Source organism: Aedes aegypti, chromosome 1, assembly GCF_002204515.2.
Source record: "Aedes aegypti strain LVP_AGWG chromosome 1, AaegL5.0 Primary Assembly, whole genome shotgun sequence".
Lineage (NCBI taxonomy): Eukaryota > Metazoa > Arthropoda > Insecta > Diptera > Culicidae > Aedes > Aedes aegypti.
In genome coordinates this window covers 64,346,708-64,371,875 of record NC_035107.1, presented here as the reverse complement: position 1 = coordinate 64,371,875, position 25,168 = coordinate 64,346,708, and the positions used below count along the sequence as shown (strand labels likewise).

General features: G+C 42.0%; 1 protein-coding gene across 1 annotated transcript in view; it reads left to right on the top strand.

Annotated features, from left to right (window-relative positions):
* Positions 1–621: 621 nt before the first annotated feature.
* Positions 622–25,168, top strand: part of LOC5564984 (serine protease persephone) — a 44,985-nt gene continuing 20,438 nt past the window's right edge. The window contains exons 1-4 of the mRNA XM_021838247.1: positions 622–1,293; positions 1,583–1,760; positions 14,542–14,839; positions 14,902–15,079. Coding sequence (XP_021693939.1) covers positions 1,194–1,293; positions 1,583–1,760; positions 14,542–14,839; positions 14,902–15,079 — 754 coding nt within the window. The 5' untranslated portion in view covers positions 622–1,193. The remainder of the gene's footprint in view (positions 1,294–1,582; positions 1,761–14,541; positions 14,840–14,901; positions 15,080–25,168) is intronic.

Below are 25,168 nucleotides of genomic sequence, written 5' to 3'. Positions count from 1 at the left end.
ATTTATCAGTGTTTTCATATGATAGAAACATCTCACGGAAGTACAAATGAGTTGGATCGCTGAAATACTGGGATTATGACGTCAACTCCTGCCTAAAAGGGACAAAACGTCGAAAGTAAAATTTCAACAGGTGGAATTGTTTTGGAAGATTTTTTTACACAGCTTGTTCGATGAAATGTGCGTTTGGCACAAAGTGAAGTATTAATTCATTCGGAAAAGAATCATTCTTCCAAGATATATTGCTTTTCTTCCAATTCTCTTTTTTCGACGTTTTGTCCTTTCGACGTTTTGGCATTCGACGTTATGTCACCTAACCCCATGTACAGTTACACTAACCGCTTTTCTCGCTGTTTTTGCGTAAAATTCTTTTCAACTTGACAAATCACACTTATAAAAAACATCATGGTTTGCAAATATACATGCAACATTTATTGAAGCGGGGCTTCAAGCCCCTCTATCCCTTATCTACTTGCCACTGGCAAATTGCCATGAATTTATGATCGAGCAGTTCTGAAGAGAATCTTCAGATTCGTCTCTCTCCTCAAGATGCTCAAACTAAAGCATCTCAGAACGATCGTAATCTCTGTGAGATGTAATAATAATCATTGGAACGCGCGAGATTCTCCCCAGTCTCGGTTAGGATAGCAAGTGGGAAACATCATTACGTTTCGATTGCCGCGAGGCCCATCACACGGCGGTAATTGGTTGGAGGCAGGTCTCCCCGTACGGCGGTTTTTTTTTTTTGGCGCGCGCGTAAATCTGTGAACGTATCCCCAATGATTCTGTATTGTCGATACAATTATTAGTGAAGTTATTAAACACCAGTGAACATCGTTTATTGAGAGTTTGTAACAAAGAGTGACTGCAGAATCCGCAGAAAACCACATAAACTGGTTTTCGTATTCCAGCCAGTGGCAGAACAAGAAGCATCATCTTCGCGACACATTTGCGTTCTTCAGGCGCTAGGCGTTGCATCCTAGGAGCGCAACCCACGCGTATTTATTATTATTGGCGTATATGGTGGTGTATGTGTGTGTGTCTGTTGTTCCGGTTTCGAAGAGAACAACAAAATGCGATCAAAATCGAAGTGTAGCGCATGATAGTATTTTGCAGTCGGAAGTTGCATACGAAGAAAATTACTGGATCAATTGTTCTCGTAGCAACGCTTAAGGATTAAATAAGTACAGAGCAAGATGCAACCCAAGCGTTCAGTTAGACTTTTGCCGGCGTTAGTTGTGCTGTTTTGCGGACTACTGACGGTTTTCCCCAATCTAGTAACGGCGGAAATGTATGGTAGGTCAAGTTTGTTAAACATTCGGTATTTTTGTATAGTTAACCTTTGCAAAACCGTCTTTTTTGGGGATTATCACATCTTCAATCAACTATTCAAAAAAGGCATTTTCCAACCGGTTTGTTCGAAGTAAATTGCATCCGATCTAGGGTCAGTGCTCCCTTAGTGGACAGTCTCATAGAGCCGCACTATTGACTCAAACCTTTTGCAACGCCTTTGTACAGTAGAAAATCTGCGAATGCTTGTTGAATGTCGAATAAACTGTCCTTCATATTTTTATTTTCATTCCAGAGGGCGACAGTTGCAAGTCGATGAAAGATGTGCCCGGTACTTGCAGGAACCCTAACGAGTGCCCCTGGATACAAGTGAATGTAAACCAGAAACGGCTCTATCCGATTAAAGCTGTTCCGAGGTGTGGTTTTACGGTTCAAAGTGTTCTAGTTTGCTGCCCCAACGAGAGTTCTATCAGGTAACGTTACAATTCGACTCCGTGATATACTTCTTGACTCTTCTGGAGAAATTTTTTGTGTTAGCTTTGGGAACGTAAAATTCGCACCTTAGCCAAGTTTAGTGCTACCACACTTTTTTCGTGCTGCCTTTTCTTCTGCGATAAATTCGCTTTTCTTCAGCTCTTGCTGCCTTGTACCGCTCTCTGTTCTGTCGGCTACCGGCCACAGGCATACGGCTTCTAGCTTCTGTCACTCTCTGGCACTCTTCATCGAACCAGTCATTTTGTCTTCGTCGTTGACCAGTGCCAATCACTTTCCGCGCCGTTGTTGTCACAGCTTCATAGATAGGTTCCCACAGACTATTGGCATCTCCAATAACGTTGATTCTTCCCAACGGACTTATCCACGGTCTTCTTTTATCCTAGACTTTCTTTTTCTTTTCTGCTCTAAATGCGGGCAATGTTTACATTAAATGACATCCGGACCAACATCCGGACAACGAATGTTCACCGGATGAACATGTAGTGGATGAATGCACAACGAAATCGTTCATTTTTTGTAAGCACGGCCCGCAGCAATACGTTTTCTTCCCGGTGGAAGAATCAGAGTGACGTCATTGTACATTAGTTCACTGCTGGTCTAACTGCTAGCGGTACTGTGTAGATGATTCATCAAGAGTTGGATATTGAACGGCAGCGTTCTGTTAGTTCTGGGTAGGGTTGTTAAATGTCATGAATATCACGTGACTTTGACAATTGCTAATATCATCGTTTCCTGTCGAAAAAGTCATCGGAAAATGTTTTTCCCGGTGACCTTTTCCAGATTACTATCGGATGGCAATATATGCCGATGCGATATTTCTCATGGTAAGTTGCTATAAGCGTTCAAAATTTACCAAGATTTTGACATTTAATCCAACTGGTTCTGGGACACGAGACGCTGGATAACCACGCCCGAATTTCACCTACAACGAAATAATAATTTGTGTTTGCGGATATTCTTGCGGGCGATGTAGATATTGCTGATTACCATCCCTCTAGCAGCAGCAAAGGTTACTGTAACAGAGCTAGCCTAATTTGAAACCATCTTAGTAGGCCGTGCCTGCAAATTAGAAATAGAATTGTCAATGATCAACCAACCACAAAGCTGTTGAAGTTGATGCGACTGAAAACCACAGCATGCCATGACTTTTTGAATGTATTTTTGAATTGCAATAAATTGATTTTGTTTTAATTTGACCGTCAAGCAAAACAGTTGTTTTATTGCTTTCGGTCCGACCTACGGTCACATCCCATAGGTTATGGGCCATTTAGATTTGTCCACGTTCCCGGTATGGATGAAAGCAAGTTCGGCCTGGAGAAATTGAAGAGCGGTGGCTACGAATGCTGGCAATTCAAAGTGGAGATGCTATTGGTGCACGAAAACCTGTGGAAACACGTTGCGGAGTCCACCCCAGAACCTCTGACGGACGCGTGGCAGGAAGGAGACGCCAAAGCACGGGCTACCATCGTTTTGCTGGTCGACGACAGCCAGCACCCGCTGATCCGGAACTGCAAGACCGCCAAGGAGACCTGGAAAGCGTTGCGGAAACATCACCAGAAAACGACGAAGTGGACCCGCGTGTCGTACTTGAAAAATCTGTGCAAAGCTGAGTACGCCGACGACGGGGACATGGAGGGCCATCTTTTCACATGGAGGAGCTGTTTGCGAGTCTCGCGAATGCTGGACAAGACTTGGAACCTAGCCTGAAGGTAGCGATGGTGCTGAAGAGTATGCCCGACTCGTTTGATACCCTGATGACAGCGTTGGAGAGCCGTTCTGAAGAGGAGCTCAACATGGAGCTGGTGAAGCGGAAGCTGCTGGATGAAGCCGAAAAGCGAGCCGAAAAAAGCCATCGAGGTGAGTCCATTCTGCGTGCTGGTGGGGACAAAAAGTCTATTGTCTGCCACAAGCCCGGACATATGAAGCGAGAGTGCCCAGCATCAAGAGCCGGAAGAGAGCCAATCAGCAGCGAGGCTACCAAGAGCCACGTGTCTAAGAGAAAATCGAAGGCGACGGTTGGCATGGTAACGCCATTCGCGTTCATGGCTACTACGACCGCGAATTCAAATGTGTAGATCGTCGACTCAGGAGCAACGTCGCACATAGACCAATCCAGTTGCCTGCGTAGTAGTACAATGTTGACAAAATTTTCTTTGTTTGTTGTGAGAACTGTCACAACATTGCTTTTGTTTGCTGTGAGAATCCAAATATAACCAGAATTGCTGCAAAACAACCACTTCCTTGTTGGCCTGCTGTTGACCGAAAGCTCAATAACGTCAAACAAACATCGATACGTTTTCATTCTGAGGAAATCGACTTGTGTAAGATTGATTGTGCGTTGGTGTTCGTGGCAGTTTGCTTGGGGACCTCTATGTGCTGTGACCGTTCGTTTTTCGACGAGCTGAAGCCAAGTTCGGGGATTTCCATCACGCTGGCCTATGGAAACAAGACGTTGATGAAAGGTGTCGGTTCTGGGCGTCTGTTTTGCCAAGACGAACAAGGTAAGCAGCAAGAGGTAATCCTGTCCGAAGTGTTCTATGTTCCAGATTTGGAGTCGAACCTGATCTCGGTAGGAAGATTGGTTGCCAAGGGAGCCGAGGTTATTTTCTCCAATCGCCGTGGTTGCGTTATCCAACGTGGCAGTGTTGTCGCAGCGGTTGCGAAGAAAGTTGGTGGGCTATACCAGCTGGCTACCAAGCAGCGTCACAGCACAATTGCATCCATCATTGGCACCGCAAATTAGGCCACCATGATCCTGATGTGATACATCGAGCGATGCGTGATGATTTGGTGACTGGCGTGAGCATTTAGAAATGTGGCGTGTTCCAGACATGCGAGTGCTGCGTCGGAGGTAAAATGGCTCGGCTGCCATTTCCGAGAAAGGACCATCGTCAATCTGCGAAGGTGCTGGACATCATCCACACGGACATCTGTGGACCGATGAATACCGTGTCGCCGGGTGGTTCGCGGTACTTCTTCACGATGATTGACGACCACAGCCGATACACCGTGGTGTATTTTCTGAAGAAGAAGTCGGAAGCTGCGGATGTAATAGAAGATTACGTGAGTATGGTCAAAACTCGATTTGGAAGATGCCCGACCGTTATTCGTTCTGACCAGGAGGGCGAATACAAATCGAAGTGTTTGGGACGGTTCTATCGTGAAAATGGAATCGCTCCCCAGTACACGGCTGGGTATGCACCGGAGCAAAACGGAGTCGCGGAGAGGAAAAACCAGTCGATCGTTGAGATGGCTCGATGCATGCTGATCAACGCGAAGATGGGCTATGCGTTCTGGACGGAAGCGGTCAACACGGCAGTTCATTTGCAGAATATGCTGCAATCGAGATCCGTCGAGAGAACACCTTTCGAGCTGTGGTTTGGCAAGAAACCGGATTACGGACGATTGCACATTTTTTGGTACACTGCGTTCGTTCACGTTCCCAAAGAGAAGCGAAGCAAGTTGGCACTGAAGGCGGAAAAGTTGACTTTCGTTGGCTACTCGGACTGCCACAAGTCGTTCCGCTTCATCGATCAAGCAACGAAGAAAGTGGTCGTTAGCCGTGATGTACGTTTCATGGAGATGGAAGACGACGTTGAGAACGATGATTCGACGTCGGGGTCACCGTCAGCGACGATGGTGGAGTACGAGTCAGTGCTTTCACAACCAGTTGTGGAAGATGAATCCGACGATGACGCGTCGGTTCAGGAGAAGTGCGAATCCAACTCCTCATATTATGATTCACCGTCTGAAGATGTGCTCGATGATGATGGCAACGAAGAAGAGAAGACACCCCTCCGGCGTTCAAATCGAAGCACGAAAGGACAGCTGCCAGCTCGATTCCGGGAGACCACCAGTGTTCGGACTGAATTTCCTAGTAGCGGTACCACGGGTTGTAGTGTCAGGGCAACTTTAACTGTAATATATTTCAGTGTTAGGATTATACTTCAAATTATCATTATAAACTTTAACTTACAAATCTTCAGTTTTCTTATCTTCTTCCGATTCCTTTCTTAGCGTGTGGATTCTTAGGTTAAGTTTTAACTGTAGGCTATAAGAACAAATTGCATGACTAATTTAAGACATTTTAACTATCGTTTTCGAATTTTATGTGTACTTACTTTATGTTTTGGCTCTACTAAATATATTTTAAACTTTTAGACAATAGTTTTCAATAATATCAATGACTTCAGCGCACGTGTAAATTATCTGTAATTTTTAATAAATAGTAGCAAATTGTTTGTGTTTTAATTCATATGTCTTACTGTTCACTCGGAAATATTTCAGCAAAACCGACAATATTTTCACGGGTTTATAAAAGAAATATTCATAAATTCAATGAAGAGATGATTCACCAAATCGATCGGACGAGTAGTTTGTTTTAGTAGCGAATTCAATAGTGCTGTTTCATATCATTTTCCGAACTGTCAGGTTAAACTGTCAGTGTCAAACATACGCATGAGAGAAAATATGCAACAGGGCAGTCTGATCAAGGAGGCTAGGGTTGCTCGCCGTCACAACCAGCATGGCGCGCAAGTTTGTGGCGGAACCGCGAATTTTATCTGAAGCAATCAACGGTCCAGAGGCAGCGCAGTGGCGTGCTGCACGCAGTGTTGATAGACTCACACTCAAAATCTCAATCAATACGCTCTCCCGTGAGAGCAAACTCATTAGAGATCTGCTTTGCAAATCTCACGCTTGAGATTTTGATGCAAAATCAACTCAATCAACTCAAACCGTAAAAATGATTCAGTCGCAAAACCCGGCAAAAACTCGTGAAACTTGAATGTTGTTGTTTACGTTAAAAAGGATTAACATAATTTTACCAGACTAACAAGAAATTATTGCCATGTGAGAGTAAACTGTGGAAATACGAGACAATGAGTTAAAAAGGTGAGCCAACTCAACCATGATTTTTTGACTGCTGAGTTGCATGATTGATAACTCACGCATGAAAAATCTCAAGCGTGAGTTGTGAGAAATTGAGTTTTTCACAACACTGGCTGCACGGTACCTGAAAGCTGGCGAATCTGCCTGCTGATCGCAAGCCAGTCGGCACCAAGTGGATTTTCAAGCGCAAGCTCGATGAGAACGGCAACGTTGCGCAGTACAAGGCTCGATTGGTTGCGCAAGGATTTTCCCAAAAGTTTGGCACAGATTTCGACGAGGTGTTTGCCCCCGTTGTGCGGCAGGTAACGTTTAGGGCGTTGCTTACAGTCACCAGTGCGAAGAGCATGATGGTGAAACATGCCGACGTCAAGACGGCCTACCTTCACGATGATCTGGACGAAACGATTTACATGCGGCAACCGCCTGGCTACGAAGTGGGTGGTGGAGGCGCCATATGTTTGCTACAGAAGAGTCTGTACGGTCTCAAGCAAGCGGGACACGTATGGAACAGGAACCTAGACGGCGTGCTGAACCAACTAGGGTTCACGCAATCAGCAAACGATCCGTGTCTGTACGTTCGGCAATGAGGCAAACAGTTCACCTATCTGGTGGTATATGTAAACGACATGGTCATCGCTTGTCACATCGAGAAGGAGTATGTCGGACCGTAGCTTTAAACTGTAGCTTTACGGTGACATCGTTGGGAGACATTTGGCATTTCTTGGGCATCCAAGTGCGAAGCACCGAGAAGCAGAATTTGCTGGAGCGGTTTGGGATGACTGAAGCGAAATCGTCAAAGATTCCTTTGGACCCTGGTCACCTGCAACAAAAGGAAGAGAGTAAGAAATTGCCGAACAATCACCGGTATGCAAATTTGATTGGTGGTTTGTTGTACGTGGTAAACACCCAACCGGACATCGCGGTCAGCGTATCGATTCTTGGGCGATCGGTAAGCAACCCGTCACAAGCGGATTGGATGGAGGCAAAACGAATCCTCCGGTACCTCAAGCACACCCAAGACCACGAGCTTGTACTGGGACCAAGACGAGCAGCATTGAGTCATTGGCAAGCGGAATCCAGGATTTCCAGTATGATCCGGACGGAGGCGTTTTCTTCGATGGCTGGTACGCAAGGTATGAGGACGTCATCACGCAGGACGGCCAATCTCTGGACAATGCCGCCCGTGTGAGGTTGCTCCTTCGCAAGCTAAGCATACCTTTGCACGACAAGTACATGAGCACGATCCTTTCCAATCAGCCCCGAGACTACACGCTGGAGGTGACCGTCACGAAGCTGAAGAAACTGTTCGGTCGACATTCCGGCTACCAGTGCCTTCTGTACGCAAAAAGTGACGCGGACTACTTCACTTCATATGCTGCTTTGGTAAAAAAACACTTTGAAGCCTTTCAACTTTCCGAGCTCACCGCGGATCAATTCAAAGCGCTCCGTTTCATCTGTGGACTTCAATCGCCACGGGATGCGGGCATCCGAGCTAGTTTGGTTTCGAAGCTGGAAGCCGTCGAAACCGCAGTCAACGAACTAGGAGAAGCCACCAGCAAGGTTACCCTGGAGAATCTCGTGGAAGAATGCCACCGCGTGGCCAACATCAAGCAGGACACACTGATGGTGGAGAACAAAGAAGCACGCAACGTCAACATTGTCTCTCGCAACCGGAAGAATCCTAAACACCATGCTGGAAGTGTGGTAACCAGCACTATGTACGTGAGTGTCCGTTTGCTTCGCACACCTGTTCAAGATGCAAGCAACAGGGACACAAGGAAGGATACTGTTCCAACAACAAGCCCACAGCTTCGAAACCATTGAAGCATTCGAAGCCCAAAGAGAACGTCAAGACGAGAAGCTTCCACACGGTTCGCAACGTTGGAAGCAAGCGGAAGTCCATCCCGGTCGAGCTCAACGGTGGGGCAGTCAAGCTTCAGCACGGCTCGGCGTCCGACATCACCATCATATCGAGAAATACTTGGATCAGCATCGGACGGAAGAATCTGCTATCGCGGCTTCTGGTGGCAATCTCAACCTTCTCGCTGAGTTCCAAGCCGAGATCACCATCAAGAATGTTACCAAAACCGGTCACATTTTCATCTCGGACAGCGCCGAACTCAACGTTCTTGGAATCGAGACTACGGATCTGATTGATCTGTGGTCCGTACCGATCACCAGCTTCGTCAACGCCGTGCAGCATCGTCCCGACCAACATTCCGATCAGTACGTCAGTCAACTCAAGCAACACTTCCCGGAGGTATTCCAAAACATGCTGGGTAAGTGCACCAAAGCGCAAATGAAGCTGTACCTGACGCACGTCCTTCCTATTGCCCGAAGAGACCATTGGCGTACGCTGCACTTCCCAAGGTAGGCTCCAGAACAACGTTATCATTTCTCCGGTTCGATTCTCGGACTGGGCAGCTCCAATAGTTGTCGTGCGCAAGGCGAACAACATATCAGTCCGCGTGTGAAGTGTTAGTTCGATGGGGCTGAACAACACACTAGAATGTGATCGCCATCCACTGCCTCATCCCAATGATTTTTTTTTTGCGGAACTGGCTGGGGCAAGTTATTTCACACATCTCGATTTATCCGACGCTTACTTGCAGGTCGAGGTGGAGGAGGAATCACGAAAACTGCTCACTGTGAACACTCATCGTGGTCTTTTCCAGTATAACCGACTGTCTCCTGGAGTCAAGGCGGCACCCGGCACTTTCCAGCGCATCATCGACAGCATGGTGGCCGGCATACTTGGAGTCCAGCCGTATCTGGATGACATCCTCATCGCTGGTCGCTCCCAAGCAGGAACACGATCGCAATCTCCACGCCGTTCTCGAGCGTATTCGTGAGTATGGTTTTCACTTACGTCTCGAAAAATGCAGTTTCGCACTCTCCCAGATCGAGTTCCTCGGTTACATTGTGGAAAAGGATGGTATTCGACCCGATCCATCAAAAACGGAAGCCATTACCATGATGCAGCCTCCGAAAGATGTCCAGCAGCTCCGTTCTTACCTCGGTGCTGTGAATTGGTCGGTTCATACAGCAGAAGCTCCGGGCACCCCTGGACAATCTGCTCAAGAAGAATGCCCGCTAGAATTGGACCAACGATTGCCAGCATTTCTTCGATCAGTTCAAGGCCATTCTCCTCTCCGAGCTACTGCTTACCCACTACGACCCTTCCAAGGAGATCATCGTCGCAGGATGCACCGAAGTACGGGCTTGGCGCAGTCATCATGCATCGATTCCCGACCGGTAAGGTGAAGGCAATCGCTCATGCCTCTCTTTCACTGACACCAGCAGAGATGAACTACGGCCAAGCGGAAAAGGAAGCATTGGTTCTGATATTCGCGGTCACTCGTTTCCACAAAATGCTCTACGGACGCCACTTTCTCTTACAGACCGACCATCAACCACTCCTCAAGGCTTTCGGTTCAAATAAAGGGATTCCAGTAAACACAGCAAACCGCTTGCAACGCTGGGCCTTGACACTCCTGCTGTACGACTTCGACATCAAGCACGTTTCGACAATGAACTACGGCTACGCGGATTTCCTGTCCCGACACAACGTAGACCAGATGAAGATTATGAAGCAAAAGCAATTCTCGACGACACCAACCAGTCACGCACCAGGTGATAGTGACTGAAACGCAAAAGATCCAGTTCTCCAGTGGTGAAGTTGGTGAATTTTCTCCAAGAAGGTTGGCCGGTCCATGTGAAGCAAATTGAAGATCTTGATGTCAAGAAGTACTTCGCTAGACGAGATGGACTTCGGCGATCGAATCGTCATGCCACTCAAATTCGACAAACGGATCATTCGACAGATGCATCGTGGACACCCAGGAATGGACCAGATGAAATTTCTGGCCCGCAGCTACATCTACAGACCTAATGTGGACGACGATGTAGCGCAATTAGTTCACCGCATGCGTTGAAGCAGCAAAATCTCCGACGAAAGCAACCCTGAAATCGTGGCCACGTGTCAACGTGTCCACAACGATTTTGCTGGCCTAGTCGATGAGTACTACTATTTCATCATTGTGCATGCCTACTCCAAGTGGCCTGAAATCTTCCGTACTCGATCGATCACCACAACTGCAAAGCTGAAGGAACTCTTGATGGAATTCCTGGATGAACTCGTGATGAAATCCTCAGAAGAACTCTAATGGTAGCCCTAAAGGTACTCCTAACAGAATCCCTATTGGAATTCCCGATAGAATCCCTAGAGGAACTCTTGATGGAATCCTTGGAGGAATCAGTGCCGAATCGTAACCTCATTTTCTACCTGTTCTATGATTCTAAAAATGACTATTTCGACAAATTCAGAATATAAATCAAAAAGTAATCAAAGAGTAAATTATGATAGAATCCGGAGTCCCGATGAAATCTCTAGATAAACTCCACATGAAATTTCTGGAGGAATTCCTGATAAGTTTCCTGAAGGAACTCCTGATAGAATCTATAGAGAAACTCCTGATAGAATCTATAGAGGAACTCCTGATAGAATCTCTTGAGGAATTCCGGGTGAAATCTCAGAAGAAACCCTGGAGGAATTTCTTGCAGGAAATCCTAAATATATTATTGGAGGAGCTCCTGATGGAGGAATTTCTGATGAAATTCGTAGATTAACTAGTGATGGAATCCCTAGAGGAACCCCTGATAGAATCTCTGGAAGAATTCCAGGTGGAATCTCTGAAGGAACTGCTGATGGAATTGCTAGATATATTCCTGATGGAATCCCTGGAGAAGTTCCAGTTACAATCGCTGAAGGAACTCCTAATGGAATCCCTGAAGAAATTTCTGATAAAACTCCTGTAAGAATCTAGAAGAATTCTTTATGATATCCCTAGAAGGAGTCCTGCTGAAAATCCTCAAGAAATTCCTGATATAATCTCTGGAGGAAATCCTGATTGAATGTTAAGAGGCAATTCAGGTGGAATCTCTAAAAGAACTATAGAGGAACTCCTGATGCAATCCCCAGAAGAACTCTGATGGAAGCCCTAAAGGTATTCCTGATAGTATCCCTATAGGAACTCCTGATGGAGTCCTTGGAGGAACTCCTATCTATAAATATTCTTGAAAAAACTCCTAAACATTGGAGGGACTTCTGATGGAATCCTTTTAGGAACTTCTGATAAAATCTCTAATAGAAATCCTGATAAGTTTCCAGATAGAACTCCTGATAGAATCCCTAGAGGAACTCCTCATAATATTTTTAGAAGGAACAATGATGGAATTCCTCGAGGAACATTTGATTTAATCTCTTGAAAAATTCCGGGTGAAATCTCAGAAGGAACTCTTGATGGAATCCCTGGAGGAACTCCTGATGAAATCTCCAGAAGAACTCTGATGAAAGCCCTAAAGGTACTCCCGATAGAATCCAGATGCAGATACATAAATACAGATAATATAGATACAGGAGCCCCTGATGAAATCCGTGGGGGAACTCCTGAAGGAATCCTTGGAAGAATTTGTAAAGATATTCTGTATGGAATCATTGAAGGAATTCCTGTTGAAATCCCGAGAAGAACTCCTAGAACTAGAGCAACGACGGACAGAGTCCATGGAGGAATTCCAGGTGGAATCTCTGAAATGTCTCCTGATAGAATCCCTGGAGAAACTTCTGAGGAACTCCCTAGTTGAGTTCTAGGTGCAATCCCTGAAAGAATTCCTGATCGAATCTCTGGAGGAATTCCTGGTGGAATCCCTGAAAGAATTTCTGATGGAATCCCTAGCCGAACATCTGATGATACCCCCAGAAGAATTCTTGATGGTATTCCTAGAGGAACTAGAATCCCTAGAGCTAGTCCTGATAAAAACCCTGAAGGAACTGCTAAATGCAACCTTCGTGAAATTTATGATTGAATCTATAGAAGTTCTCCTGATGGAATGCCTGGATGAGATTGTGTTTAATTCCCTAGAAAAACTCCTGATTCTAGAGGCCTTCCTTAGCCGAGTGGTCAGAGTCCGCGGCTATAAAGCAAAACCATGCTGAAGGTTTCTGGGTTAAATTTCCGGTCGGTCCAGAATCTTTTCGTAATGGAAATTTCCTTGACTTTCCTGGACATAGAGTATCATCGTACCTGCCACACGATATATGAATGCGCAAACGACAACTTTGGCAAAGGAAGCTCTCAGTTAAAAATTGTAGAAACTCTAGAGTAGAACTCTTGAGAAGCAGGCTCTGTCCCAGTGAAGACGTAACGTCAAGAAGAAGAAGAACTCATCATTCTCAGAGGAATCACTGATGGAATCTTTGTAGGAACTCCTGATAGAATCCCATGAGGAATTTCAGTTAAACTTTCGGTAGGAATTTATAAAGGAACTCTTACAGAAATTTCTTGTTAAATCACTAGACAAAATCTTGATTGGATTTCTGGAGGAACACCTGGTGGAATCATGAAGGAGTTTTGGAAGAATTCCTAAAGATATTACAAGAGAATTACCTGGAGAAATTCCTGGTAAAATTCTTGATGGAATCCCTGTAGTACAAATCCAAATACAATCCATGGATGGATATTTTTGAATCACAGGTAAAACTGCTGATGGATTCTCTGAAGATATTTCTGGAGAAATTGGTTCAGGAAAAATTAAAGAATCCTTGATGAATTTGCTAAAGAAAACGGTTAGAGATAGATGGAAACGATATTTTACTATCTATTTAGAAACGACTCAAGAGCGCGTATTTGATAGATCACTATGGCACCGACGCTGCGTAAATTCACGCATTTTAAATTTCCACCCATCTGCATCGGTAGTTCATGGGACGTCGAAGCTTCAATTTGACATGATGACGTCGATGTTCGTGCAACATCCCTACAGACGGTACGATCGGTTCGTCAAACATTTGGCTCCGCCCACCGGTGGTTTGAGCAAAATCAAACTCGTCAAATTGGTTCGTCAAGCAGCATCACACACGGTCTAACATAGCACCAACATGAGCATCAACCTGAGGGGCGGAGTCAATGTTGGCCAAACCGTCTGAGCGTCTGTGGGCTGCATTACACACTTAAGATTTTCTTTCGTTGTTCGGTAAATTTTGTTACCGAAAGCATACTGTAAATAAATATTCAATTGATGTTTCGGTATTTCAAACGAGCTTTACCGAAAAAACGTACACAATTAGATGAATTCAAAGAATATTTGTTTGGTACAAACCCGTTGTTTGTTTTTTGGGCACGTATTTGCCGAAGAAATGGTTTCCCAGAACTGCGATGGAGGACTTTAGAAACTTCCCAGAAAATTTCGGTACGTTTTGCGATTTCACCACAATCGCTGAACCCGACGATCTTTCGGTCTAGAGGTGGAACATCGTCTTGATAGAGAAACTAAAAAGTAGATTGGAGTACCTTGTATCTTTTCATTCCGCCCTAAATGCTTATCTTTGACAGATACGCGTATTTCGACTACCACTTGCAGTCTTCTTCAGTGTCAGTTACTCGTCTACTAGTGGATACGAATAACTGACACTGAAGAAGATTGCAAGTGGTAGTCGAAATACGCGTATCTGTCAAAAATAAGCATTTAGGGCGTAGTTAAAAGGTACAAGGTACTTCTTTTTTTTTTCTCTATCGAGATTCTGCTCAGAGGATTTGAATACATTAAAAAGAGATCTTGATGTCAGCATTTCTGGTCACCTCTCTCTGGCGGAAGCGACAAAGTGCTGTTGAAGGAACGGCATCACATAAGATCCTTTGAGTGGAACAGATTTAAACGAAACTCATTTCGGAAGGAAAATGCTCCGGGAACTCCGAGTTATCCGGCAATAGAACTTTCTAAAGGCGTCGAATCTATTCTGGTTGAAATGTATTCACTATTTGCATCTTTTGATTCACGGAACTTGATTCCAGTCTTACTCATTCCATACAGGAAGGCCGACCAAGCGTGTCGGAACTTTGCACGTGGAAGCACTTACATCGCACAGCACATCATTGAAGGCAAGGAGGCCGACGAAGGAGAAATACCGTTCATCGCTGCACTGGGCTACAGCTCGTTGGACCCGGCCAAGGAGTACGACTTCCGCTGCGGAGCCAGCTGGATTGCGAAGAAGTTCCTTCTGACCGCAGCCCACTGTGTGAGGAAGAATGACCGACCGGTCGTGGCTCGCATCGGAACGATCAACTTGGACGAGACCGATCGGACACGTTTTCAAGATTCGGAAGTAAAGGTATGGCTTCTGTTGAGGACGTTAAGGCGTCAACCTATTGATCCAACCTTTTTCAACTTCAGGAAATTTATCTACATCCGAAGTACACACCGAAAAGTAAATATAACGACATCGCTCTGATTGAACTGGCTACTCCTTTCGAGTATGACGATAATTCCAACCGAGTTTGTCTGTACACGGATACTCACGATCTGGACCCGGACCACGTTCTGACAGCATCCGGTTGGGGCGTGCCAGCAAGTAAGCACAATGACATCATCATTTCCCGAACATACATCTAATAGGGTAGAAGCACCGGTTTTGGCCATACGCCAGTTGTAGCCATAGGGGATTATACATCGTTTTACATAGCCAATCAGCATGAAACCTTTTGTTTTAGTAGATCACATTCACATGATAAAGCTACATTCATTTACTTGTCCAAATTGATTCATAACATAAGAAAAACAATTCCTTTTCCTTATAATTTCAACTCCCATACACCTAATTTAGCCAGGGCACTCCTAATTTGGCCACTCTTATGAGAAATCAATGCGATTGGCCAATTTAGGAACCGAAGTTAAATCTCTGGCCGAAACTGGTTCCGTTGGCCTAAATTAACCAACGGGATTTTCAAAGCGAAAACATGGTTTTAGCTCAGTTTTGATATTTTACACAAATAATATGGATTGAAAGCTTGCATTTGACATATTTGTAGTATAAATACGGCTTTCCATTCAATTTTTATTGACATTTTCTCTTAGGCTGGCCAAAACCGGTGCTTTTACCCTACCACTCTTCTAATAAATTTCAGCGGACACAACTTTTTCGAATGTTCTGCTCAAAGTCGACTTGAACACAGAACCGCTGGACCAATGCACGGACCACTACCGAAGTCAGGTTGGCAAACTTTCTGGTAAATTGGCCACTGGCTTAACCGATCGGCAGTACTGTGCGATTGGCAAGCTGGGACTGTCTGGCAACCGGGGTGACTCGTGCATTGGAGATTCGGGTGGTCCCTTGCATTTTAAGAACGAAACGGCGGATCGGTTCTACCTGGTGGGAGTTACGTCCTTCGGGAACGGGTGCGGTGCATCGGCAGGGGTCTACACCCGAGTGGCTTCCTACCTGGATTGGATTGTGCCGATCGTATGGCCGGACGAAGACTCTCTGCTGGATTGATGACGACGAATGCGAGCCCTACCACCTGTGATCGAAATAATGAGATTGCTTTGTAAAAGTAATAGAAGTGGCAATAAAAATGTGGAAAACATTTACCGTTTTGATTCATATTCCGAACACTTAAGACCAACAGTCACTTCAAATGCATTTGATTGGCATAAATTGGCTGATATTTGTGTAAATTTTAATTTCCTCGCAAAGTCTAACCCTTAGCTATTGGGTGTACCAATAATAATGTTGAATTAATTAGTTACAGTATTGTTTTCACGTAAAAATATGGAACAACATTTTGATTCAAATGCCGAACACTGTGTTCAGTCTGTCTCATATTCCGAACACCTTGATTCAAATTCCGAACAGCACGAATAAATCATATTCAAATGAATAATTTCGCAAATTTATTTATCTGAGCTCGTTCTACTGGTCTCAAACTAGAGAATCATTCCTACTCCCGCGGTATAAATTATATTGGAGACGTTAAAATTGAATTGAAATTGACTGCCATTTCCTTGTTCTTTGCTGACATATTTCAGCGACACATTTCAACCAAATCGCCATACAAAAAGCGGGTGTTCGGAATATGAGTCTGTTCGGAATTTGAGACAAAACGGTATGTCAACTCCAGCAAAACCAGTAAACAGAAGGAAATATCCCTATTCGTCTCTAGAGTAATGACCCAGACAAAAGACATATTTTTGATGAACGTGCGGTCGCAGTAGCGTAGCTAGGGGGGTGCGGTGGGTGCGGTCCGCACCAGGCCCCGAGCTTCTAGGGGCCCCAAAATTACAGTACGGATATCTATAGTAAAATCGAGGATGATACGCGATTGGCGTATTAACTTCGATGGAGCTTACCACTATTAGAGTGAGTGGGCTGAGGGTTCCGGGAGGACCGTGACTGGGGGCCCCTAAAATGTGGGGCCCACAGTCACGTTCCTACCGGGGCCCTCAGCCCACCCTTAATCTATCCCACATTTTAAGGACCTCCACGAATATTTGCATTGTAAGTTATTTCCCTTGTTGTAGTTCAATCGATAGTACGAGTCTTCTAATACGAGTCTTCTAATAGCTAAACGGGGCCCTGATGTAGATACTTAAGTAGGCTCAAATACCTATGTTGAAGATGTTGAGTCTAATTACGGCTTTGAATTCTGAGCCCTCTGAAAACCATTTGAAGGATTTCTTGGCGTACCGTTGGCCAAGAAATCCCGTGTTTTCCCTAAGTATTCCTTTACCACTAGCTTCAGGGATTCTTTGTTTTATTTATTTCAAACTAGTGGTCCCGGCAAACTTCGTCTTGCCATCAAGTAGGCTGTTGAAAATAGCTATGAATCGTCCCATACAAAATGACAGTTCCGTTCATTCGGGTTTTTCCGGCTTTCCCGGTGAGCATCCTGGAACTTTTACACACACAAACACGTCGGAACCCTTGATGAATAAAATGGAGAAAGAATCATCGAAATCCGTTGCCCCGTTCGTGAGCCATTTCGTGACATACAAACACCATTCCATTTTTATTTATATAGATATAGGGTAGAAGCACCGGTTTTGGCCATACGCCAGTTGTAGCCATAGGGGATTATACATCGTTTTACATAGCCAATCAGCATGAAACCTTTTGTTTTAGTAGATCACATTCACATGATAAAGCTACATTCATTTACTTGTCCAAATTGATTCATAACATAAGAAAAACAATTCCTTTTCCTTATAATTTCAACTCCCATACACCTAATTTAGCCAGGGCACTCCTAATTTGGCCACTCTTATGAGAAATCAATGCGATTGGCCAATTTAGGAACCGAAGTTAAATCTCTGGCCGAAACTGGTTCCGTTGGCCTAAATTAACCAACGGGATTTTCAAAGCGAAAACATGGTTTTAGCTCAGTTTTGATATTTTACACAAATAATATGGATTGAAAGCTTGCATTTGACATATTTGTAGTATAAATACGGCTTTCCATTCAATTTTTATTGACATTTTCTCTTAGGCTGGCCAAAACCGGTGCTTTTACCCTACTTTCTGAAATTTAATTGATGATTTTTCTTCTGGTATTTATATTAGAAGTTTGAATTCCTCAGATAATTGGGAACTCTTTTAGATACGTCCCTCATTTTTCCCAGGGAGATCTTCATGGGTTCATCCATTCAGGGCCGTATGTACCCCCCGGCCATGGCCTCCGGGCCCCCCACAAAATGCGTCTAAAATAATTATTATTGAACATTTAAGAATTATTACAAACCGATAAAATCGTTCTAACTTTTGCTTTAAATTCAAATGATTTTTAGGGTTTTCTAAAGCGTGCAGCATATTTGACCTACTGTTTTCGATTTGAGAGCTTCAGTTTTTGTTTTTTTTTCTAAAAGTTTTTGGTTTGGTATTCTTTTACACAAATCTAAACATAATCGAAATTGAAAAATAAAAAAAAATGCGGTGTACATATTTTTTGAATTGTACAGAATAAATATGTCGAAAAGTAAGGGAATCCAACATAAATTTGATATATTTGAAATTTAGTTATATTGAATTATAATTGAAAAGCAAAAGACACTTTAGTAGATTTTGAGTTGGGTGTACTAAAATATTGTACTGTTTCCATGCTTTCCAATGGAATTTTTAAATCATTTTTCAGTTTGAAAAAGACATAATTTATAGAAGATTGGTTTTCTTCTTGGCTCTCATACAATTTGTACGGAGTGGCTATGGCTGGAAAATTTCAAAACCGTTTTTCCTCAAAGGTAGGTTTAGTGTACCCATTGATCTCTACTCGCGCTTATGGAAGGTTCAAAGCAGTTCAAAACTACACGGGTAGAAATCAGAATCCAAAAACAAGGTTATGACTCATAATATCATGATTCCAGTGTGTTTTAATCTTATGGAAATACACTATGATTTGGACTCATGATATCATGATTGCCGTAACGCAACACACGTGTAAGGTTTTTATTGCTGATTGCTCGGAATCATGATTCAAATGCCAAAAATGCTAAGTCGCGCATCCGTTTATGATCGACAAAATAAAAATAATAAAAAATAGCATACACAGAGATTCGAGCCAATAACCTTACGATTGTAAGCCACCTACTCTACCACTCAACCTCTTCGTCATCTTAAATTAAGAGTGATCGACATGGGCGTAAATAGCCGTCAGACTTGAGGGGGTCACGGGATAAAAGTCGTAAAGGATTTAGATAAGTTTACAGTGTTTGTTTCGATAATATTACCCGAGGAGGAACAAATAACTCTCCAATAACTTATGCATACCATATTTTGGTATCATACCGTAATTAGGTATTATTCAGTTGTCAATACCTCATTTTGGTATTAAAATGGTATTTGAAAAAATAATTAAAAATACTTCATTTTGGTATTCGATAGCTTTTGAGGACTGCTGGAGGTATTGAAAAATTTCACTTTTATATGAAAATCCATCAAGTATTATTTATGTAGGTATTACAATACCTGATTTTGTTATCAGCTTGGTATTTGTAGAATATGCATAAGGTATTGTTTGAGGTATTTTACCTCTTATGCAAGGCTCATTCATACCTCATTCAGGTTGTAAGTATTGGAAATTGTCTGGTATGGAATACCTCAATTTGGTATTCAGTAGTTATTTTCTTCTGCTCGGGTAGTGAACTGATTAGAGTGGCGCACTTTCATACAGATCTACCTCTACCAAAACCTAAAAATCGTCTAAAATTGATTGATCAACTTTCCATGCTACCAAATGTCACTTTTATGGAAAAATAATAAACGTGTTCAAAAATCTATTTTTTGTGTTATATTTCCAAAATGACGTATTCAACCCAATCTCAATCAAGGTTCAAGATCAATGTGAAATTCTACCCTCTTGAAGCCGAAAATCCAAAAAAAAACTACCCTTTGAAGAAAAAAACCGCTTGCTAGTTTGAAAATATGGATTATTGTTACTCGACATTTCATTTCTCTTAACCTCTCGAAACCAAAATTTTAACATAGAATTGAATAATACCATTTTTTGTTAGAGTTAAGGACTTTACATCTTAAAGCTGCTTGGCTATCATCATATTGAAGGATTGAAAGTTGTTTTTTTATTTTTTCAAAATAACTGTCGTTATTAAACTCGTACGATTACAGTGGTTTGAAGAAAGCAAAATGGAAGGTATTTTGCTCAAAGATTTTATAATATCCAATTAGAGTAGAGTAGGGCAAAAGATCAAACTTAGTGGTATAATCATTTTTTTTTTTCATAAGAACGATAGGAGTTGTAAATAAATAAATACCCACAGTAAACCTTCAACATATTTTTTATAATTTTGCTGAGCAAACTTGTATCAACATATTTAGCCATATTTAGTTATAGGGATGGTCCATTAATTACGTAAGGGTTTATGAGGGGAGGGGGGGTTGAAGATTTCTTACGTGCCATACAAATTATTTTTGGTTTTCATAGAAAAAATCTTACCATGGGGGGAGAGGGGGTTGGAAAACCGCTAAAATTGTCTTACGTAATTAATGGACAGCCCCATAACAGTTTCAAAATTGATTGTCTTAAACGATATTTTGCCCCACCGGTGGGGCAAGAGTTAGAATCTAGTGTAAGGCAAAAGACCGCTGGCCACACAATCAGGTTGCTAAACTTAAAGATAATATATGGATTTGGAAAAATTTGTAAATTTCTCCCCGAGTTTATATGTGGTTTTGGCCCCTCTATGGCCCAAACACTGATTCCAAGCATTTATGTAGTAACTAATATACCTAAGAGCATCCTGATGCTAGGCCTAGAAACACCTTTACATAAAAAATCGTAGAAGATTTTATCCTTATTTGTTCACATGCAAAAGAAGTTTGACCAAAAAATACAATTTTTACGTTAAAAAATAACAAATAGCTATATTTTTCCAAATCTCGAACCTTTGGCCCACATTACTCTATTGTTCAATTTTGGGCTACTAAAAATCGAAAAAGAAATCCGGCTTTAAAATATAAATGTACGACTGAAAAATACATATTTTGAAAAATACAAAAGCTCATTCTTGAAAAACAATCAATTTTCATACGGGAGACTGACATAGATAGAAGTGAAGGTCTAACAAACGGCTGTGTGGTTGGACTTGGTAAAATAAGGAATCTGAGTCAAGAGAAACTGAAAACATATTTTGTGATTTTACATGCATAAAATTTTAATGTTAGTGTAACTTACAGAAAACCGTTTGCAGTTAGTCTTTCTGGATTTATTCAAACTTGAAATAAAATAATATACAAAAAACAAAGCAGTACATCGTCGATATTTCGTCATCAATCTAGAGGCAAGTTTTATCTAAGTAACGCAACGTCTTCTAATTACAGAAAGTTTACATGAATGCAGATATATTTAAAACAACTCTGAACAGGATTGATGTGGGAACGGACCTGGTGTAGTGGTTAGAACACACGCCGAGAACCTGGTATCGAATCCCATCACCGAGATAATCACTTATGACGTCCTCTTACCAGCAGTTCCTAACGGCTCAGATACAAACTTATCGAATGGCTCCTGAATTTGAATACAACATATTTTAAAGTTCGTGAAAATATAAACTTGGCTTGATGCATCAATTTTTATTTTTGAGACACTTTTGTTTTAATTTACCATAACTCTCATAAACAAATATTTCCCAGTAACAACAATTCGTTCTAGATAATGGATCACAAAATATCGCAGCTTGTTTCAAAATTTGAAGAGACTTCAGTTTTCTAATTGACAATAGGACTACAAATGGATCGAACCAGGTCTGCCAATTCTAAAACGTTCTTCAATGAATTTCAAATCGGGAAAGGGCATAAAGGAATCAGTATGGCAGTATGTGACATTTTACAACTACATATTGTTATAACCTGTCAAACAATGACCATCCAGAAATGTATATTCAATCAACCTTCATTTAACGTAAGAGGCATTTTTGATTTTGAACACTAATTTTAACTATATAGTCATTTCTTTTCCATTGTTTTTTTTTCGGGGGGGCCAACCCCATGATTGAGGGGGGGCAGCCCCCCCCCCCTGGCCTAACCCTATTTACGCCAATGGTTATCGATACGAATGAGTTGAAGCAAATTGCGCCACTTAGTGTTTTCATACTGGATGTTACGCTTATGAAAAATCATGATTATGACTCAAGGAACCAGGGGCCCAGATAGCCGTAGCGGTAAACGCGCAGCTATTCAGCATGACCAAGCTGAGGGTCGTGGGTTCGAATCCCACCGGTCGAGGATCTTTTCGGGTTGGAAATTTTCTCGACTTCCCAGGGCATAGAGTATCTTCGTACCTGCCACACGATATACACATGCAAAAATGGTCATTGGCAAAGAAAGCTCTCAGTTAATAACTGTGGAAGTGCTCATAAGAACACTAAGCTGAGAAGCAGGCTCTGTCCCAGTGGGGACGTAACGCCAGAAAGAAGAAGAAGAAGAAGAAGACTCAAGGAACCATGATTTGTGATCCTGATATTATGACCTGAGCAATTTATAAATTTTATGATTTGTAAATCATGATTTGGGGATCAGATTTTTATCCGTGTAACTTCTGGTAATTAAAACCTTTTCTAAAACATTAAGGTAATACGGGATTTCCGTGCTATATTCCTCATTTTTTATCTCGTTCTACCAATTATCATGAAAACTTTAATCAATCAAATATACTATAGGAAATTTTTTTTAAGGCCCCACAAGACCCTGGTCCCTGGGCCCCCACATTTGTAAATCCGGCCATATTCCTACAATGAGTTCTTCAAATGATAAAAGCAGTAATATTCCCAGAAACTTCTAAGCGATTCTACCAGTTTCTTCTAGATTTTTGTTATATATTCTTACAAGACTTCTGTTATAAGGAGTTTCGCCAAAATAAAAAAGAATACATACATTTCTGGAATTTTGACAGAGTTCAAGGAAAATATTTTTACTTCAGAAGATTTCCTGCATGTTTTTTTCAAGGTATATTCCAAAAATTTATCTCAGGATACCTCTATGAGTTTCACTGGGATTCCTCATAAAGAGATATCAATAATAACATCAAACATTTTATCTTGATTGCCTCCTAGATCTGCATAAAAAAACACAAAAAAAAATCAATTATTTGCGCAATACTAAAATAGAGCCGTTTCATCGCCTATTTTCCAATGAATTGAGATATTTTTCCACGAGCCTTCAAAGCGTTCGTCTAGGTATAACCGTAAGCAAACTACTAAATATTATACATCATAACAGAAAGTTATCCAAGAATTACTTCATAGATATATTCAAAAACTACTTCCATAACATCAAAAACAGACATAACATCAAAAACTACTTCCTGACGGACTTCCTGGCTAAGTCCTCGTATGGATAAATTCTTACTAGCAGAATATATTTTGACCTTTAAATCACGTTTTTTTTTAATATTAAACGTTGTTGACAAACATATGTAGGTATGTGTAAGCTAATAAGGCATATTTAGCAAATCTCTATTTGAGGGGCCCCCAAATCTATCTCCGCACCGGGCCCCCAAAACCCTAGCTACGCCACTGTGCTGTCGCATTTGGTTCCAGTGTACCAAGGTTTTAATTTTACATTAGGAAGAATACCATAACAGAATCTTCCCAGATCGCTGTGACTCCATTGGTATCATAGAGTGCTTTATAACAGTATTGAAATCATGAGGTTCCAAGGCTCGATTAAACTCCTCTCCTTGTACTTGTGCCTTCTTTTGCCAAAGGAATAAAGATTTGAAATTTCTTCCTTGTAATTCAGAAATACTATTTCTGATCTTAAGTACCATGTTACTAGTTTTGGAGGATAATCTAATATTGTTAATGACTTCCAAAGAGCTCAAACTATCTGAGCATATTAAGAATGCGCCTGGTGGTAAGGAGCCAACATAATTTAATACATACCATATTACTGTAAGCTCAGCCATATACACTGACCATGGCTCAATCAACCTGAAATACACTTGGTGATTAACATTGTAAACTCCAAAGCCTACATGTTCATCCAACAACGATCCATCGGTGTAGAATATGTTCTGTTCTTCAAAACCAGATATTTTTTCGTTGCAGATAGCTAGTATCATCCTACGTCCAACGCTTGGCACAATTCTGACTGCCAGATATCAAAGTCTTATAGATTGGTATATCAGGGAAGGCAGATGTCAAAATAATGTAAATGTTCTTGAGGTCCAGAAGGGATCGTTAAACACCCAACAAACATTTTTGTTGAATAAGAGTTGCACAAATTACTCTAAAGCTTATTTCAGTTTAATAGACTATTGTTCAACTAATGTTACTTGGGCAGTCTCTATGATTTCAAATAAGTGGACTGCGGGATCATTTCAAACAGTTTATCAATGTTATTGAGAATAAATGACGAAGATATGTGCTCGGATACAAGGTATCTCGAGTTCAATTCTAGACATCTTACATCGATCGGAGGCACTCCTGTTAGTATTTCGACTGTCATTGTGTGGGTGGAAGTCATTAGTCCTAAGCATAGCCGAAAACTTTTATATTGAATCCTTTCTAGTTTCAAAAAGTGGACTTTCGTTGTTTGATGGAACACGAAGCAACCATACTCTATTACTGACGGAATGGTTGTCTTGTGAAGTTTAATCATATCTAGATATGAGCCATTTTACGAGACGTTTCGGAACAGCTGATCGCCGCAACGGCGTCAATTGACAGGAGACCTGGGATTAAATCCAGCGTGATTTTCAATAACGCCTCATCTTACCAAACGAGGACATGGAGAAAATGACAAAAATGAGATCCAAAAATATTCGTTACTGCAACATTACACCTAGTTATTGTATCAGCTACCTCTTTGTTACCCATATTGCACATAAAAAAGCACTTTTGTGATCAGAAATATTTTAATAATTTTTCTCCATTTAAGTTTTCGCCTGGATGAAAAGCTACGCTAGAAATGCGCACAGTCATCAACCATCATCATCGCGAAAACTGACGCCGATGATTGAAAAATCCCAGGTCTCCTGTCATTTGACCAGGCTTCGTAAAATGGCTTATTGATATTTAATAATGTACTAGATACAGGGATTGAATCCTGAGAAAATTGAGAGAATCTCTCACGTATCGCTCTCTGTAACTATCATAACATGCTGCACATTATGAGAGACTGTTTATCGTATACTGCTACAAGTTTGATCAGATTGGG